This window comes from Narcine bancroftii, chromosome 12 (genome assembly GCF_036971445.1).
Source record: "Narcine bancroftii isolate sNarBan1 chromosome 12, sNarBan1.hap1, whole genome shotgun sequence".
Taxonomy (NCBI): domain Eukaryota; kingdom Metazoa; phylum Chordata; class Chondrichthyes; order Torpediniformes; family Narcinidae; genus Narcine; species Narcine bancroftii.
Window position 1 is genome coordinate 36,797,238 of NC_091480.1, and position 20,065 is coordinate 36,817,302.

At 39.4% G+C, this 20,065-nt stretch overlaps 1 protein-coding gene across 3 annotated transcripts in view; it reads right to left on the reverse strand.

Moving 5' to 3' along the window:
* znf598 (zinc finger protein 598) overlaps nt 1–20,065 on the reverse strand; it is a 53,059-nt gene that overhangs the window by 17,898 nt on the left and 15,096 nt on the right. For all 3 annotated transcript variants that reach the window (XM_069906547.1, XM_069906548.1, XM_069906549.1), the window contains exons 5-7: nt 16,715–16,932; nt 13,809–13,905; nt 10,390–10,574 (exon numbers count right to left, since the gene is read on the reverse strand). In XM_069906547.1, the coding sequence (XP_069762648.1) occupies nt 10,390–10,574; nt 13,809–13,905; nt 16,715–16,932 (500 nt within the window). The remainder of the gene's footprint in view (nt 1–10,389; nt 10,575–13,808; nt 13,906–16,714; nt 16,933–20,065) is intronic.

Sequence of the window (20,065 nt, forward strand, 5' to 3'; positions counted from 1 at the left end):
GGAAGAAGATGTCCTTGTGCTGCTAAGTGCTCCCTTCCCCTACTCCACCCCCCCTCCCCCCCCGACAGTAGCAGAGAGAAGAGGGCATGGTCTGGGTGGTGGGGGATCCTTGAGGATAGAAGCTGCTTTCTTAAGACACCACTTCTTGTAGATGTCCTTGATAGAGTGAAGACATGATGTTGCAGGTCAAGTTAACAACCCACTGGACTTTATTGTCCTGAGTGTTGGCACCTCCAATACCAGACAATAATGCATCCACAGTACACCTGTAGAAGTTTGAGAATCTTCAGTGACATACTAAATCCTCAAAGTATAGCTGCTGGTGAGCCTTCATGATTGCATCAACATGGAGGCTCTAGGATAGATCCTCAGAGCTGCTAACACCCATGAATTTGAAGTTCTTGACCCTCTTCAGTATTGAGCTATTGATGAGGGCTGGATTGGTTTCTTCTGACTTCCTCTTGGAAGTCTGCAATCATCTCCTTGGTTTTGCTAACATTGAAAGCAAGGTTGTTGACATGACACCACACGAGTTGATCCATCTTCCTCCTGTAGACTTCCCAATTGACATTTGTGATTCTGCAGACATCAATGATGTCATCAGCAAATTTGTAGATCGTATATTTATTGTAATTGTGTTTGGCCACACAGTTGTGGGTGTATAATGAGTAGAGCAGTGGGCTCAGCACGCATCCTTCAGGTGTGCTTGTGTTGATAATCAGTGGGGAAGAGACCTCGCTTCCAATTCGCATGGTGGTCTTCCGATGAGGAAGTCAAGGAATTTGTAGAGGGGGATGCAGAGGCCCAGGGTTTGGAACTTCTTGACCAGCACTGAGGGAATAATGTTGTTGAGGGCTGAGTTGTAGTCTACAAAGTGCAACTGTATGTACAGGTTACTGTTTTGAAGTGATTCAGGGCAGAATGCAGAGCCAGCAATAATGCATCTTCTGTGGAGCGATTGTGACGATAGTCAAATTGTAGTGGGTCCAGACCTTTGCTGAGGTACATGTTAATTCTGGTCATGACCAATCTCTCAAAGCACTTTATTATAATTTACCTTCCCATACATTCTGATGTTTCCTTTGGATGTGTTACTTCTCTCCAAAAACAATAGACAACACATTTTAGAAATCTGCAGGAAATGCTGGTAACACTCTGCAGGCCAGATAACAGCAGTACTGTAGGAAAGAGCATTGATTTTCCGAATCAGAATTTATTGTCATGAAAAGATATCACAAAATTTGAGAGGAGTCACGTGATGGAGTAGTGGCCGGACGGTGAACTCCAGCCCTCTCCAGAAAAGTCGGAAAAAACAAAGGAAAACACAAAGGCACAGAAATAAAAGTTACAGAAAAGTGACTATAAAGGTGGAAAGAAGATGGCGACAAAAAAGGAAAAATCAAAATCAACGGTAAGAAGAGAGGAAGAGAAGACAACGGAGGAAGAAGGAGAAGGCCTTACCTGTTCGAAGAGGCCCGCTGTGGAGAGAGGAGCCCGCTACCTCAGGTCGGTAGAAAAAGAACTACAACAATGGCTCGCTGAGCCGAGTAAAAGTGCGCAACCGCGCATGAGCGACTCCTCGCGCATGCGCGATGCGCATGAAAAAAACCATACCGACGGGAGGGGGGACCAGCTGGGGAGTCGATCTCCACAGCCGGCAACGACAGCTGCAGAACACCTGCAGCAAGAAGAGAACACAGAAGACAATGGAAACAAGAAAGAAGAGAAGAAAAGGGCAACAAAGAAACAACAGATGGCCAACCCAGAGGAAGAAGAAGAGGAAGAGGAAGAGTACAGTGAAATAGAAGAAGAAGGGAAAGGCAAGATAAAGGATATACTTTCTCTTATTAAAGGATACATGGAGTCATTTAAAGAATGGCAAACACAGGAATTTAATGATTTAAGAAGAAGAATAAACAACACAGAAGAGAAAATGAATAAAATAGATATGACCTTAACAGAAATGGGAAAGAAAATGGACAAGATGGAAGAGCAGGCAGTAGCAGCAGAAATGGAGGTAGAAGACTTAAAAAAGAAATTGGAGGAATCTAATAAAAAAGCTATAGAGACACAAAAACTGTTAGCTCAGAAAATAGATATAATGGAAAATTATAACAGAAGAAATAACATAAAGATAGTGGGCCTTAAGGAAGATGAAGAAGGCAAGAATATGAGGGAGTTTATAAAAGATTGGATCCCTAGGATCCTAGGATGTCCAGAACTACAGCAAGAAATGGAAATAGAAAGGGCACATAGAGCATTGGCCTTTAAACCACAACCACAACAAAAACCAAGATCTATTTTAGTAAAATTCCTAAGATATACTTCAAGAGAAAAGATACTGGAGAAGACAATGGAAAAAGTAAGAGAGGGCAACAAGCCACTGGAGTATAAAGGGCAAAAAATCTTCATTTATCCAGATATAAGTTTTGAACTCCTAAAGAAGAGAAAGGAGTTCAATACAGCAAAGGCGATTTTATGGAAGAAAGGGTATAAATTTATACTAAAGCATCCAGCGGTATTGAAAATATTTATTCCAGGAAAACAAAACAGACTATTCTCGGATCCAGAAGAAGCACGAAAATTTGCAGAACTACAAAATAGACGGAGAGATGAAGACGTGTAATGAGAGTAAAAATGATCACGATTGATATGTATGTGGGTAAAGAGGTATAAGAGTGTATAGGTATAATGTGCATACGTGAATGTATCGGTACTTAGAGGAAAATATAAATAGTATAGACAAGAATTAATAAGGGAAGGTAATGGAATAGAGAGAATAAGGAGGGAATTAAAAGAGTGACCTTTGTTACATATGAAAAGTGAAATCTTTTCTGGGGGGGCTGGGTGGGGGGGAATAGCGGTCACTGCAAAATCAGTTGACGCTTGCGAGTGAATTCGCAAACCCAAATGAAGAGGGGAGATGTGGTTGTCCGACAAGGGATAAAGGACAACTCAGGAGGGGAAGGGGAGATTGGGGCTAAAGAAGTTATAAATAGGAGAATAAGGAAAATGTTTGATGTTTTAGGAATGTTGTCTTATAAAGGGTTTAAAATAAGAAAACAGAAATGGAAAAGGAGGAAAGGTAATGATGGAAAAACGGAAAGGGAAGATAAACAAAGTATAAAATGGCTACGTTGAACTATATGACTTTAAATATTAATGGAATACATAACCAAATTAAAAGGAAGAAACTGCTAAATTTACTGAAAAAAGAAAAAATTGATATAGCATTTGTCCAAGAAATAACTGAATTGGAGCACAAGAAATTAAAGAGAGATTGGGTAGGACGTGTAACAGCAGCATCGTATAATTCAAAAGCAAGAGGAGTGGCTATATTAATTAGTAAAAATGTGCCATTTAAAATAGAAGAGGAAATAATAGATCCAGCAGGGAGATATGTAATGATAAAATGTCAGATATATTCGGAGTTTTGGAATCTACTTAATGTATATTCACCTAACGAAGAAGATCAAAAGTTTATGCAAGATATCTTTTTGAAGGTAGCTAATACGCAAGGGAACATACTAATAGGAGGGGATTTCAACCTGAATTTGGATTCAAATATGGATAAAACTGGGAAAAAAATTAACAGAAAGAACAAAGTAACCAAATTTATAATTAAATCAATGCAAGAAATGCAACTTTTGGATATATGGAGGAAACAAAACCAAAAAGAAAAGGAATATTCATATTACTCGGCTAGACATAAAACATACTCAAGAATAGACCTATTTTGGTTATCAGCTAGTATGCAAGATAGAGTAAGAAAAACAGAATATAAAGCTAGAATACTATCGGACCATTCACCCTTAATATTGACAGTAAAGCTAGAGGACAACCCTCCAAGAATGTATAGATGGAGATTAAACCCCATGCTACTTAAAAGGCAGGATTTTAGAGAATTTATTGAAAAACAATTAAAAATGTATTTTGAAATAAATACGGAATCAGTGGAAGATAAGTTTATACTATGGGATGCAATGAAAGCATTCATTAGAGGGCAAATAATAAGTTATGTAACCAAGATGAAGAAGGACTATAATCAGGAAACAGAGCAGTTGGAAAGGGAAATAGTAAATATAGAAAAAAAATTAGCAATGAAGGAAGATACAACTAAAAGAAGAGAATTGGCGGAGAAAAAAATAAAATATGAAACATTACAAACATATAAGGTAGAGAAGAATATAATGAAGACAAAACAGAAATATTATGAACTGGGTGAAAAAACGCACAAAATCCTAGCATGGCAGCTTAAGACAGAGCAAGCTAAGAAAATGGTATTGGCATCAAGGAAAAAAGACAAAAAAATTACATATAATCCAAAAGAAATTAAGGAAAACTTTAGAGAATTCTATGAACAATTATACCGAACTGAAAACGAAGGGAAAGAAGGGAAAATAGATGAATTTTTGACTAAAATTGAACTACCAAAACTACAAATAGAGGAACAAAATAAATTAACAGAACCATTTGGAACAGTAGAAATACAAGAGATAATAAAAAAATTACCAAATAATAAGACACCAGGAGAGGATGGACTCCCAATAGAATTCTACAAAACATTTAAAGACTTATTAATTCCACCCCTCCTGGATGTAATCAACCAGATTGATGAAACACAAAGCTTACCAGATTCATGTAAAACAGCAATAATTACAGTAATACTAAAACAAGGGAAAGATCCACTCTCACCAGCGTCATATAGACCAATATCTTTACTAAACACAGATTATAAGATAATAGCTAAACTATTAGCAAACAGATTAGCAGAGCAGGTACCAAAAATGGTAAATTTAGAACAAACTGGATTTATCAAAAAAAGACGCACAACAGACAATATTTGTAAATTTATTAACTTAATTCATGCAGTAGAAGGAAATAAAGCACCTGCAGTAGCAGTTGCTTTAGACGCAGAGAAGGCCTTCGACAGAGTAGAATGGAATTATTTGTTCAAAGTATTGCAAAAATTCAGTTTACTGGAGAAGTATATTAATTGGATTAAAGCATTATATAAGGGACCGTTAGCGAAAGTGACAGTAAATAGACATGTATCAAAACAATTTAACTTAAGCAGGTCAACGCGGCAGGGATGCCCACTATCACCTTTATTGTTTGCGTTAGCTATAGAACCACTAGCAGAATTGATAAGAATAGATAATAATATAAAAGGAATAAAAATAAAAGACAAGGAATATAAAATCAGTCTATTTGCGGACGATGTTATAGTGTACTTAACAGAACCAGAACTATCAATAAAAGAATTATATAAGAAATTGAAGGAATATGGAGAAGTGTCGGGTTACAAGATAAACGTAAATAAAAGTGAAGCAATGCCTATGAATAATGCGGATTTCTCAAAATTTAAGAAGGAATCTCCATTTAGATGGCAAATGCAGGCAATAAGATACCTAGGTGTACAAATAAACAAAAATCTCGGCCAATTATACAAACTCAATTATTATCCACTAATGAAAAAATTACAGGACGATTTAGAGCATTGGAAAGATCTACCACTAACACTAATAGGAAGGATAAACTGTATTGAACTGAACATTTTTCCAAGGATATTATACTTATTTCAGGCATTGCCAATACAACTGACAGAAAAATTCTTCAAAGAGTTAAAGAAAATAATAAGGAAATTTTTATGGAGAGGGGGGAAACCGAGGATAGCACTGGATAAATTAACAGAAAGGTATAAACAAGGAAGCTTACAATTGCCAAACTTTAAAAATTATTATAGAGCCACACAATTAAGATACCTATCAGATTTTTATCAAACAAGGGAAAAACCAGACTGGACGAGATTAGAATTAGATAAAATAGGGGAAAAGATACCTGAACACATATTATATAAATGGGGTGAAAAATTGGTACAACATAGAACCTCTCCAGTATTACATCATCTCCTCAATATTTGGAAGAAGATTCATGTAGAAAGAAATAAAACAAATTATCAATTACCAAAACTAATACTGACGCAAAATAAGTTACTCCCTTTTACAATAGATAACCTTTCCTTTAGAGAATGGGAAAAAAAAGGGATTAAAAGAATAGAGAATTGTTTTTCAGGAAGTAGATTCTTATCCTTTGAACAAATGAGAGATAAGTACAATATAACTGGAGATATAGCGCTGGCATATTACCAACTGAGATCCTACTTGAAAGATAAATTAGGAAGCAATTTGAGTTTGCCAGAGGGAAGTAACCTTGAATATGTGATTACAGATACAATGTTAATCAAAAGATTTATAACAAATATGTATATTAAACTGCAAGAAAAAGAGAATGAGGAAACAAATGGTAAAACTAAACAAAAATGGGAACAAGATTTAAAAATAAAGATAAAAAAGGAAACATGGGTGAAATTATGTTCTGGAACGATGAGAAATACAATAAATACGAGGCTACGTATGATACAATATAACTGGCTACACAGACTATACATTACACCGCAAAAGTTAAATAAATGGGACCCAACAGTATCTGATAGATGTTTTTGATGTAAAAAAGAAATGGGAACAACAATTCATGCAATCTGGACATGTGAGAAAGTAGAAAAATTTTGGGAAGATCTCAATCAGATATTAAATAAAATAACAGAAAACAATATACCAAAGAATCCAGAGATCTTTCTTCTAAGTAACATAAAAAACAAAGAATTTGGAATTGATTTGGAGGATGCACAAAAAAGATTTGTTAAGATAGCCCTAGCCGTAGCAAAAAAATGTATTATGTCAACCTGGAAATTGGAAGATAATCTGAAAATACAACAATGGTATATAGAAATGAATAAATGTATTCCATTAGAAAAAATTACATATAGTTTAAGAAATAATATTGAAATATTTGAACAAATATGGGAGCCTTACATTAAATTCAATAGCGAAAACCTACCGGGGACAATCATTACCTAAGTTGATGGAAGGAGAAGGAAAGAAAAGAATGGACTCAGTAGAATTTCTGGTGTATTTTTGTTGAATGACAACATTATCTGACTGGTTTAATGTAACCTAGATTGTATACCTAAAATGGATGGGAGGGGGGGGGGTGTGGGGGGGTGGCTTGGGAGGGGGGGGGGGGGGAGAAAAAGTCACTGTATATGCGTGAAAAAGAAAAAGTGTGTAGCATGGCTAATGTGATTTATGGTGTGAAAAATAAAAAATTTTTAAAAAAACAGATATCACAAAATTTGCTGATTTGCAGAAGCATTATAAGGTCCAAAATTGCTATGTTTTAAAAATAGATAAATTAGTGTGCAAGAGAAAAGTGAGGTGGTGTCAGTGGTTCAGTGTCCATTCAAAACTCCGACGGGAGAGGGGAAGAAGCTGGGTTTGTAACAGCGTGTGTTCAACTTTAGGCTCTTGTATCTCCTTCATTGTAGCAGTAAGAGGGTATAGCCTGAGAGGTGAGGATCCTTGAGGATAGAGGCTGCTTTCTTGAGCTACCATCTCTTGTAGATGTTCTTAATGAAGTGAAGGCTAATGCCAATGTTATCGCTGGCAGAGTTCACAACTCTCTATAGTCTTTATTTGACTTGTGCTTTGACACCTCCATACCAGACAGTGATGCAACCAGTCAGAATGCTCTTCACAGTACACCTGTAGAAATTTGGAAGTCTTTGGTGATATATCAAATCTCCTTAAACTCCTCATGATGAACAGCTGCTGGCGAGCCTTCTTCATGCTTACTTTGACAATGGAGGCCCAGGATAGATCTTCAAAGATGTTGACACTCAGGAATTTGAAGTTCTTAACCCTTTCCACTGCTGAACTCTCGACAAGGTCTGGTTTGCATTCTCCTGATTTCCCCCTCTTGAAGTCCGTCGTTTTGCTGACTTTGAGGGCAAGGTGGTTGCTGTGACGCCACTCAACCAGTTGATCTCTCTTTCCTGTAGACTTCCTCATTTCCATGATTCTGTCCAAGACCATGGTGTCATCGCCAAATTTATAGATGGTATTTGAATTGTACCTAGCCTCACTGTCACAAGTCTAGAGCAATGGGCTAAGCACGCCTCCTTGAGGGAAGCCTGTGTTGATTGTTGGCAAAAACGAGACATTATTCCGATTCATACTGACTGTGGTCTTCCAATGAAGTCAAGGATCCAGATTTTTAAAAAATAAAGACATACAGCATGGTAACAGACCTTTTCCGCCCATAAGACGTGCAGCCCAATTACATCCAATTAGCCTGTAACCCCTGTACATTTTGAAGGGCGAGAAGGAAACCTGAGCACCCAGAGGAAACCCACTCAGGCCCGTGGAGAATGTACAAACTCCTTACAGACTGCGTCAGATTTGAACCTAGGTCGCTGGCACTGTAACTGCGTTGTGCAAGCTTGCTGACCAATACTGAGGGTATGACGGTATTGAACGTTGAGCTGTGGTCAATGAAAAGCAGCCTGATGTTACTGTTTTCTCAATGATCCAGAGCTGTGTGGAGAGCCAGTGAGGTTGTATCTGCTGTGGAGCGATTGTGGAGGTAGGTGAATTGCAGTGGGTCCAGATTTTTACTTAGGTACGAGTTAATTCTGGCCATGACCAACCCGAAAGCATTTCACCACAGTAGATGAAAGTGATAATCATGAGGCATTTCCCTCTGCTCTTGGGCACTGGGCCTGATTGATGCTCATTTTCAGCATGTGGAACCCTCCAACTGCAGCAATGAGAGGTCGAAAGTGTCCATGAAGACTCCAGCTAATTGGCAAAGATTTTCAGCATGTGGAACCCTCCAACTGCAGCAATGAGAGGTTAAAAGTGTCCATGAACACTCCAGCTAACTGGCAAAGATTTTCAGTACCCTAGCAGATGCCTTGAGAGGGTTCTCCCTCTTGAAAGATGTTCTGACATTGGCCTTGAAACAGATATCACAGGGTCACCATCTTCTGCAGGAATTTTCATTGGTACCATTGAGTTCTCCTTTTCAATGTGAGCGCAAAATGTGTTCAGCTCATCGGGTAGTGAAGCATCACAGCCATTTATGATATTAGGCGTCGGCTTGTCGGATGCAATGGCTGCAAGCCCTGCCATAGCTGCCGAGTGTCTCATTGATTTTAGCTTCCTTCATAACTGCCTCTTTGCTGCAGAGATAGCCTTCTGTGGGTTGTACCTGGTTTTCCACTAAATAATGGGATCACTCTGTATAGGTTTTAACAGTAAATGGAGCTGACAGTGGTTTTATTTAAAAAAGATTCTGTGATCATTGGCAGCACCCATGAGGGGTTAGAGAATCCAGGGAAGCAGAGGACTGGCACGGGAGACCAGAAAATGAGACCATCCCCTGATTGAGAAGGAGAAGCAGAGATGAACCACGGGTGGTAGACTGAAGGTGGCAGACCATTGAGGGGTTAGTGGTTGAAGAAACATATAGGCAATGGGTATTTGGTTACTTGAGGAGAGGAACTCACGCAGGCTTCTGGCGACTGTGGTCAAGGGATTTAAACTGCGGACTGCTTGAAACTGGATGAAGGGGTACCAATTATTGGAACTGGGATATGAGAGGGTGAGGCGGTCGCTGAAAGCAAATCCATGGACACACAGTGACTGAGAGGACACTCTTTTTGCTTCTCTTTCTCTGACTGCAAGAGGGACTTCAGGAAATTTCTGCTGATGGCAAATCTGTCTGTCTCATGGCAGAAGAAAACAAATTCTGTGTAACATTGCACTGTCTTTGTTACATGACAATAAATTGAATCTTGAATCCCTGGTCTTAACCACTATCGATTTCGCCCTCAGCAGGTTGTGAATCTTCTGATTCATCCACAGCTTTTGGTTGGGGTAGTCACACCACACAGTATGTGCACATTCATCCACACAGGTCTTGATAAAGTTAGTAACAGCCAAGGCACGTTCATTCAAATCTAGAGACGTCCTTAAAGATGGTCAAGACCTCTGATTCAAAGCAGTCCTGCAGGGGCTCTTTCTTCTCCCTTGACCATAATTTCACCACTGGCGCTATAGTCCTCAGTTTCTGCTAATCCGCCAGGAGTAGAAGTACAGCCAGGTGATCAGACCTGCCGAGGTGAACATTTTAGTGCAAAAACATTTTTATCATTATACTACTAATAACTTGAAAATTTTAACTCCCGTTCTCTTGCCATTGATGCTAATTGGTTATATTGTTCAAATCCTTTTCCTAGATTAATTAAATCTTTTCGATATCTTGTTGTACAAATCTTCATTTCGGCCTCTACTAGAAATTCTGCCATGCCCGCAGGAAAAGGAATGAATGTTTTCATTATTTTTAGAACTATTATTACCAAGAGCGTGAAATCATTCTTTCTGCTTGGACCTAAATTCTTACTACATTCAGCTGGACCATATGCAATTGGGAGCAAAAGATGTACATTAAAACACTTACTCAAAACCAAAGTAAACCAAACCAAACCTGTAGTCTCACTAGCTGGCTTCACCACACTCTTAACATTGCATGTATCGTCAATATCCTTTTCAGAGTTTTTATTTTTGCTATAATCAGTTTCTTCCTTTAAAGCAGCTCGTTTCTTTTCCTCTTGCCTCCTTGCTGCTATAGATGCTCGAACAGCTGCAGCAACCTCTCTATCTTCTTCCTCCCTGGAAGTAAAATCAGTGAAAAATTACACCAATGGAGATTATACAGAAACACAAGTTGCAATATCCAATCCCTGTTTTTCAAAAAATTGTATCTCACTGCACAATGTAATTGTCTATGTTTTAGTTACCACCATCTTTGCAATCCCTAGCACGTTACCTTTGGAAGATTCACCTAAGCTTTGTCCCTTTTTGTCTCTCTTTGAACCTCAATCTCATGATGAATTACTTCCACTCTATTTTCAATCAATAGACCCAGATGTTTTCAACATACATCTCAGGGTATTCTCTCATAAGAATTTACTGCGGCAACCTTATCTAGAACATACAGGCACCACTATAGGGATGTGATCACTTCTGCCTAGCCATAGACCTCTGCAAAGAATGTAACATTATGGTAATATCAGGTCTCTATGTGTTTCATTGTTATGCACCGGTGATGGGATTTTTCTTTTTACTTTGTTTAACCGTTCACACAAAGGGTAGGGGAATGGTGTTTTCTTACGTTTTGTATTTTGTCTAATTGTTAACTGTTAAATATAGTTAAAGATGAAAAATAAAATATATTATTTAAAAAATTACTGCTGTTTAGCCCTTGGGAGATTGAATTCATGTCCTAACAGATGCACATGAATGAGGGTGACATAGAAACCATCCATTTCTGATAACCAAATACAGTACAACCCATTATCCAAAATGCAAACCAACCAGCAAACCAAAAGCAAATGGCAAAAAAAATTGCAGAAAGTTTAAAAGTCGTGGACCTCATCATTAGCTCGCCAATCATGCAATCTCAAGAAACCGGTAAATTCAATTATTCTGCATCTATCAATCCCAGATACCAGGGGTTTTACTGTATCACCAACTAATTTTTAAAATCTGACAGAACTGAACATTACAATTCTTAATGTATAAAAGGGTGTGCCAGTAATAACTAGCTTTTAAAAAAAAAATAAACATATCCCACAGTACTGTCATAAAGAAGACCCGTCATTAAGCCGGCTTTGCTTGTTTACACTGAACCAGACAATGCCAGCACAATGCTGCCCCAGTGTGTCATTTTACAAAGCATGCTGGCTTTCCGGCAGCAAAATAGGCACGACTTGTAACAACAGCATCAGCGTCTAGTTTGACGTATAACAAACATCCTTTCCGTCCTGACTGTTTCCCCTTTTAAAACACAGATGTCGATTCAGTGCAATTAATACCTCCGCTGCTGGGTTAAGGGCAGGACAACAATTCCGCCACTGTTTTTAATTCCCCTATTCCGCTACTCTCTCCTGTTTGAGGCACCTGAGGAGTGATGCCAGAAGCTATCACTGAATACTCTGGTAAAATGGTATCCCAGTAATCACACCAATATTCTGCAAACTTCTAATGTGCAGAAAAAGCACCAAACAGGCTTGGCAAGCACCTTCTGCCTAAATACTAGCATTCCATACATCATGACTACCAAGGGAGCAAATCATTTCGAATGGAAAGGAAGAAATACCATTGAAAGTGAAAAACATGGAGAAATCAGGCAATGGAAGAACATTGGTACAAAAGATGACAAACGGAAGTAAGTAGGTGGCCATGGCATTTAATGACCAAGGCCAATCTTCAAAATGCTCTTTCCATCATGCACAACATATCCCTCAATAGCCAAAAAAACTAAGCTGGTTTAAAAAAATTATTACTCTTTGCCATGAATGTGATCAGCATCTGAACCTCCACAGCCCTTTGAGTAGATTTCCAAAAAAATCACCACTCACTAGATGAAGAAACTAGATAAAGGACATGCCTTGCATGTTTGAGATTATAACGATAAACCCACTCTCCAGAAAATCAATTTGAGAGAAAGCTATAGCAATCTGAAAATGTTTTAACTAACTAGTTGTTGGTGTCACACAACAGCCTCAGTGACATTTATGGCATAGCAACAAATACCAACATTAACTGCAAAAGTTAATAAAATACCAGCAATGCTTCAACAATCTGCATCATTTGTTCAGTAAGCTTATTTATGGAAGTGATTAACCAATGAACAATTACAAAGGACAAATGAATTAAGCATCAATGTTGATAGACCATTGGAGGAGAAATTAGACAAGTGAGTGCTGAGGATTGGTGACACTGGCACTCAAGAGTGTCAGACTGATTAATTTTTCTCTAATTGGGCCTTTTAGCAGATGTAGTCCAACTCTGTTAAGATCTTCTCCTTTAGTTCCCAGTAGATTGAGCCTCTGAGATATGTGATTCAAATCGTGCTGGAGAATTCATGAAGGTCATGGTTATTGGCAAATTGATAAGATTTCCTGCACTCTTTCCAGACACCATCAGTTCTTTCAGGCATACTTTTTTTTTAAGTTGCCTAGAAATGATCCTCATCTGCCCAACCCCTTCCCTTCAAACAGGGTACATTCCCAATCAAAGAAGATATTGCACTTGTGATTAATTCCTAGATCTCCTGGTCATTCTGAACAAATCATGGTCTTTACAGGTAGGCAATCTATAAGCCTCTGCTCAAGTGTGAATTATGATGGATCTCTGGTTAATCCAGGCAGTGTGGCTCCTGCAGATTATGTCATGAATAGATCTGTGGATAGACTGAAGAATTTGCTTTGCAGGATCCCTTGAGATCTTCAATATTCATTTTCTTGCAACAGTATTTTAATGGCCAATATTGTTTTGAAGCCATGCCGATGAAAATAACAGTGAATTTGAATGAAGCAATGGTCAGTCAAGCAGAGATGGTAAAGAGATTGCCAACATGTTTACAATCTCTTGCTCAGACAATAACAATTTAACAGATGCCAATATCTGGATTGAGGGTTTTGTCAAGGGGTCTACTATTTTCTGAAGGCAATGTGGAAAACGGAAAAAAAAAACAGTTTAAAGACTTTCACTCTTGCTGAGACATTTCTGCAACTTCTTTCAGATTTACAGCACATGTATTTTTTTTCTTGGTTTTAGGCTCCATTGTTCAAGTTTACTGTTATGTTAATAAAAAAACTGAAAGTAGATTTATACTGCGACACATGGAAGCAAAAAAGCTAATTCAAAGATTATCAATGTACACAGAGCAAAGCCAAACAGACCCAAATACTGTATATTATGTGCTTATTGAAATCTTCCTTTATTTCAAATTACAATGCTTTTTGGTAATCACACAGAAAATGCTTCTCACAGAAATGATCACACAAATAGCCATGATTGCTACAAGAATTGTTTTTCTGAGATTGTTCAAATTATTACCTGCTATATTTCCATCTGCCTCGACGGTTTTGTCCTCTATTCTGGCCTCTTCTATTAAATCGATCCACTTCTTCATAATCTTCTCCACCCAAAATACCTAGAGGACAAAGCAACATCTAGCTGAGAACAAGCATTATCAAAAAATTCAAATGTAATATTTCAAATAATGTCATTCTGTTACTTGAACACAAAATGTGATTTTAGATTTCATTGAATTGTCATTGTTAGACAGGAGCATCTTCCAGCTAGCATCCAACTTGACTAGTGGTTCTCCCTTCCAGAAAGGGCAATTTGTGTGCTGCAATCTAAATTGACATGGCCCAGATAGAAAGAGAATTGCCAGCTATCTACAAAACCTGTGTTCTGGATTATTTTAGACTTCCATGCTTCTGTAGTTACCTGCAGAAGTCTGAGAAATGTCATGGATCAGATGTGTTGGCATCCAACCTCCTGCTGTCACCTAGATTCATTGACTGGGACTGCTGAATCCATGAAGAACAGAACTAAGTTTTTAATGTCTTATTTTGAAACATCATATCGTAGCGGCAGCTACACTGCCAACTGAAGGATCGCACAACCAGACGGGTTGAGTTCAGTGAGCAAAACTGATTTATTGCAGGCTGCCTGGCTGGTCTAAAACTCCCAGCCTGGACCTGGCTGAGAACTGCGGTGGGGCCCCCCCAATGTCACCAGGGCGTCACGTGGCTCCCCCAGCGCAGGCTTCTGAGCCTGGTGCCAAGGTCAGGAGGAAACCCCCGTCAGCACCATTTTGGTCGGCTGCCCCGCCGCATGCGTAACAAACGGGGCTGATTGACCTGCCTAATGGCATACCGCCACAATATTCAATTTAAATACTGTATAGGACTACTCATGTACAAGACCTCCCCAGAATTTCCACCTAAAATGTAGAAAGAAAATCACTAAAAATCTACAAGACGACCCCCAAATCTACCACAGTGGATGTTGTTAAAAGCAATTTACAATACAGTACAATTCTAATTATCCAAAATAGGATTCTCCAAAATCTTCATTTATCCAGAAAGGTTATAAAAAATTTGGATAAATGAGGATATCCGAAACTAATCAGAAATCTTCATTTATCCAAAAATTTTTTTTGGAGCCAAAATGACCTCACAGGTTGAAAAATAATTCACTCATCGTGAAATTAGAATGACATTTGTTCTTGTTTCAGGCCACTCCCTCCCCATTTCTTCTTTTCCTTCCCCTATTGACTTTTCTCTCTCCAACTCTCCCTCTCAAATTGCATGCAAACAGTCAGAAGAATCCCTTGTCTCAGTGTCATCAAGGAGAGCGGCCTTCCAGGCAAGAGTGGGACCTTGACCTCAGTGATGTTCCCTCCCCTCCTATCCTCAGCACACCAGATACTGACTCCAAATCCTCCTTTTAGCCTACTTTCCCCAGTGTGCGTGCGTGGTAGGCCTAGAGGATTTGGTGTCAGGAGTTCCAGAGTCAATTTGCCAGTGAGTTTTCCACTGGCCTGGGAAACCTACCCAGGGATCAGCAGGGGGGGCGGGGGTTCATGTCCATGATTGGCGGTCATGTTGGTTTCATCTCATTGATCAGTGATAGCCAGCATTTTTTTTTTTTTTTTTTTAAAAGCGAGAATTTAACATTGTTTAATGTTTAATAAGCTGACCCTTGTTGTTTGTGATTTGCTGTTGCTACTGGGTTGTTTTTTAAAAAAATGACCAGTTCTCCAAAAAAAAAAGTTTATCCAACATAAGCCCAGCATTGACCATTTCACATAACTGGAGTTATAATGTATTTTAAACACCAAATTACCCTGTGAAAGTTTTAATTTTATTAAAACATTTTAAAATAAACCACCTGTAACAGGCAGTTTAAAGCCTGACAGAGCATACAGCAGTTAGACTGGACACTGCAGGAAGAGCGCTGAGACTTCAATAATTAACAAGACACGTGCAAGATGGTGTCAGAGCTGGCAGGAAAGATGGCTGCAGTGCTGAGACTTCACGATCAAAGTTTGGATTTTAGACCCAGTGTACAAGACGACCCTGATTTTAAGGTGACTTTTAAAATTTTTGAGGATATATAGCACGTACATTTATTTCAACAATTGAAATGCCAATTGTGACATTTAACATGCTAAAGGCAGTTGGTTGATAGAAGCAAGTTTGCAGTTATTTGAGAGTCAACGGCAAGCAAGCCAAACTCAGGACGAGTTTGCAGATCAGCAAATTTATTGGTGTAGTGGACTGTGAAGGAAGTTGTTTAGAGTTACAACAGGACATCAATCAACTGGGAAAGTGGGCAAGACAATGGCTGATGGAATTTAATTTGGACAAGTGTCAAGTAATGCATTTTGGGAATTTAATCGGGCCAGGACATGCAATGAACTAGAGGATACAGGTTTCAGATGAGAGGAGAGAGATTTAAAAAGGAATCAGAGGGCAAGATTTTTCCACACAGAGAGTGGTGGGTCTTTGGAACAAGTTGCAAGAGAGGTAGAGGCAGATACAATTACAACATTTAAAAGACTTTTTGACAGATCTGTGGATAGGAAAAGTTTAAAGAGATATGGGCCAATGCAGGCAAATGGTATTAGAAAAGACAGGCATCTTTATTAGGTGGCAGGGCTTGTTTCTGTGCTGTACAAATCTAACGTCACTTGAAGGAAAATATATTTATGAATACCGGGGAAAGTGGAGAATATCCAATTAGAAAAAATGCCTCCGATGGCATAGCCAGCATCAGCAAAGAAATAATGGTCAAATTACTTTCATTTGATCTGACTTCTACAATCAGTGCACTTTTGGGACTCCTCAGCACCTCTCTCAATGTTAACTTGAAATAGTGATGTGGAAAGCCAGAACCATTGAAGCAGCAGATGTAATAATGCTGTTCAGCTACTACACAAAAGTTACCTTCGTTTCTCCTTTGATGTCGAGGAGCATAATTGAACTGCAGGTCAATCTGTCTATTCTGTCGGGCCTCTGCTCTGCTCTTGCTATGAGAGGCAGCTTTATGTGCTTTGTAATCAATCTCAGAGCGAAAAGCATGAGTAAACTGCTCAGTGTTGCAATTCCCTTCCTCGCACAGATAATGCTTCTCACGGAAATGATCACGTAGATAGTCATAATCACTGCAAGAAAAACAAATGCAATTTTTTCAGAGATTTTTCAAATTATATATACAAATCCATGACAAATCTTTTATTCAGCCCTCTGTAAGATTTTGCATTTTGTTGGAAACCACATTGAAGGCGAAAGAAATAATAACAACTAGCCCAGGTGTCTACTGCGAATGGTTAACCAGAGAACCCTTCTAAAAATGAAGTACAGACAAGAAAGGGTGGCATAGTTGGTGTAGCGGTTAGTGCAACGCATTTACAGGACTTTGAATCCCATGCTGTCTGTAAGGAGTTTGTGTGTTCCCCCATGTCTGCGTGGGTTTCTCCAGGGACTCCGGTTCCCCCATCATTCGAAACATACCAGGGACGTAGGTAAATTGGGCGTCAATTAGGCGACACGGACTCGTGGCCAAAATGTATGCCTAAATTAAAAATAAATTAAGATAGAGTTCAGTGACAACCCCAAAACACTCAACATTTAGATCCATTTGGGAGTAGCGTGATGCTGAGAGGCTGAAAAGACATCCCCACAGAGCTCCCATCTAAAACAAGGAAAAATTCACCTATAAGAAGAAATTAAACTTGCCCACGCTGAAGCAAGATGGGCAGAGCAAGAGGCAGGCGACAGAAGATAGAGACCAGCTAGAAGCAGCAGAAAGATCAAGTGAAAACTCACTCAATGCTGGCAACCTGCAGGCTCCCGCGCTATCAGCGGGGCCCAATGCAGAAGGCACGAGGATGAAGCCTGCGACGTCGGTCTTGCCCGACCAAGATGTTCTGGCAGCAGTGTGATCGCTGGCAATCCAGATCAGAATTATGACTAGATACCAAACTAAAAGAGGTCTCGAAGAGCCTGCTCAACCTGTGAACTTCAATTGGGACTCTGACAAGTCATAATCGGAGCCCTGGAAGACAAGATGGAGGACATTCAGGACAGACAAGAAAGAATGGAAAATATAGCTGATGCGTGGGTCATCGAAAAAACCCCCCAGCTGACAGACAAGTTGGAATATCTGGAAAATTATAATAGGCGCAATAACATTAGATGACTGGGCCTGAAAGAGGGGAAGGGAAGGGTTCACTGGAGTTATTTGAACACTGGATCCCCGAAGTTTTGGGAAGGGAGCAATTCAGAGGCCCCCCCTAGAAAGAGCCCATCAGACACTCAGTCTCGCCCCAAATCAACGAGTGAGGCTAGTTCTGATCCAGTTTATTAGTAGCCGGGACCACGAAAATGTGCTAAGGGCAGCGATTACCCAATCAAGGGAGGCAGGGGAGCCAATGGAATTCCGGGGGTGATGTGACAGATTACAGATATGTTTTTGGGAGATAAATTGGGGAAGGTTTTCTTAGTGTAGGTCACATACAAACACTTTAAAATAGATCTTATTTAAAATACTAGAGCTCTGCTCATGCTAGACAGGCCGGCTCCAAGAGCCTTTGCAAAAGCTTTGGAGAGTGCCCAAGAGATTTCACTAATGGATTGTTGTTTACAAAAAGGGAACAGATAAAAGAACTCAGAGCTACAGGCTGTCTAAGTGGAACTTGCTGTTCTAAGAGGGTCATGTGGTTTTGTAAGGAGCGAGAGGCTTTTTCTCTGAGAGAGAGAGAGAGCGAAAATTCAGTTCTGCAATGCTACAGTCAGTAGTAGCAGCTGAGACTGGAACAGGATAAGCTGGCAAGCTTGTGGAAAACCCCATTTGAAAGACGGGTTGTGAGTGCTTAGTTCAGTCTAGTCAAAGCACTTGTGGTTCATACAAGAGAGGACCGGCTGCCTAATGTTTCTCTTGAAATAAGGGAAACAAAAAGGAACTCTGTGGTGATCTGATAGAAAGAGGTTATCATCTGGAGAACCCTGATTGGGAAAGTTTCTTCGGTAAGACAATGAAGTGCCTGATTAAAAGGAATCAGTTGTGGGCGTCCAGCAAACAACAAATCTCTCTCTGAAAACCAACAAGAACCTTCTTGAGCGGTAACCATTTACCTTTCAAGCACCAAAGCCTGGTGAACTTCCTAAATGTTAAATTCTGTGCGCAGAATAAGAATTGCCTGCAACCAGTAAACTTGGAGGAATGAGAAGTGAGATTGGACTGTGAATCAAATAACTTTTCTGAACTTACACACACATTACATACATGTGTGCTTAGAATTAGAGTGGGGTTAAGTTAGGTTAGTTAAGTTATAGTAATAAGTTAAAGTTTGATCCAGTTTTCATGTTTAAAGATAATTAAAAACAACTTTTATTTAAGTAACCATTTGTCTTGGTGAATACATATTGCTGCTGGGTTTTGGGGTCATCTGGGGTCATAACAAGGGAAAAAGGTGGGGGATATGATTGATGTTCTTCCCTGAACAAGTCCTACACTGCTAAAACAAAGAAAAGAATTTGCCCAGGCCAAGAAAATATTGAGACAAAAAAGTTAAGTCCACAATGTTGTACCCAGTCCCCCTAAAAAAAAAATTCTACTTGGAGGGGAGAGGAAACATTTCAAGGAATCACGAGACTCTATGCTATGCACCCAGGAGCTACCATAAAGTATGTAAACCTGCACAAAACACAGGGTGAATTGAACCCCCTGAAGGAGCCATGGACAGAATGCCTGAAAAACTATGGGACAAAGGGGTATCATTACAATACTACAATTATTGACTCACAAAAACAACTAAGGCGATTGAGGATATTGTTGGACAAAGTAGCCAAGGTTTTGCCAAAGTTCTACAATGATTGGAGGGTTATGCATTTTTCTTTAAAAATGTGTAAATGGGGAAAATAATGGGAGCTCGAGGTGTACAAGGCTACGCAAGGCTGCAGCGTAGACTGGGCGAGAGAGAAGAATGTAAACAAGGAGACTTGAAATAGGAGGGAAAATGGCCCAGGAGCAAAGAGAAGAGGTGCCAAAACAGAGGAAGGGAATATTTTGCTTATTAACTTTGACATATCGGGTTTTTTTTTTAAAACCAAATAACAATTACAGCACGGAAACAGGCCAATTTGGCCCTTCTCTTCCGCACTGATCCAAGTACCCTCCTCTAATCCCACTTACCAGCACTCTGCCCATATCCCTCCATCTCCCTCCCATCCATATACTTATCCAACTCTTTCTTAAATGACAAAATTGACCCTGCCTCTACCAGCTTTCCCACA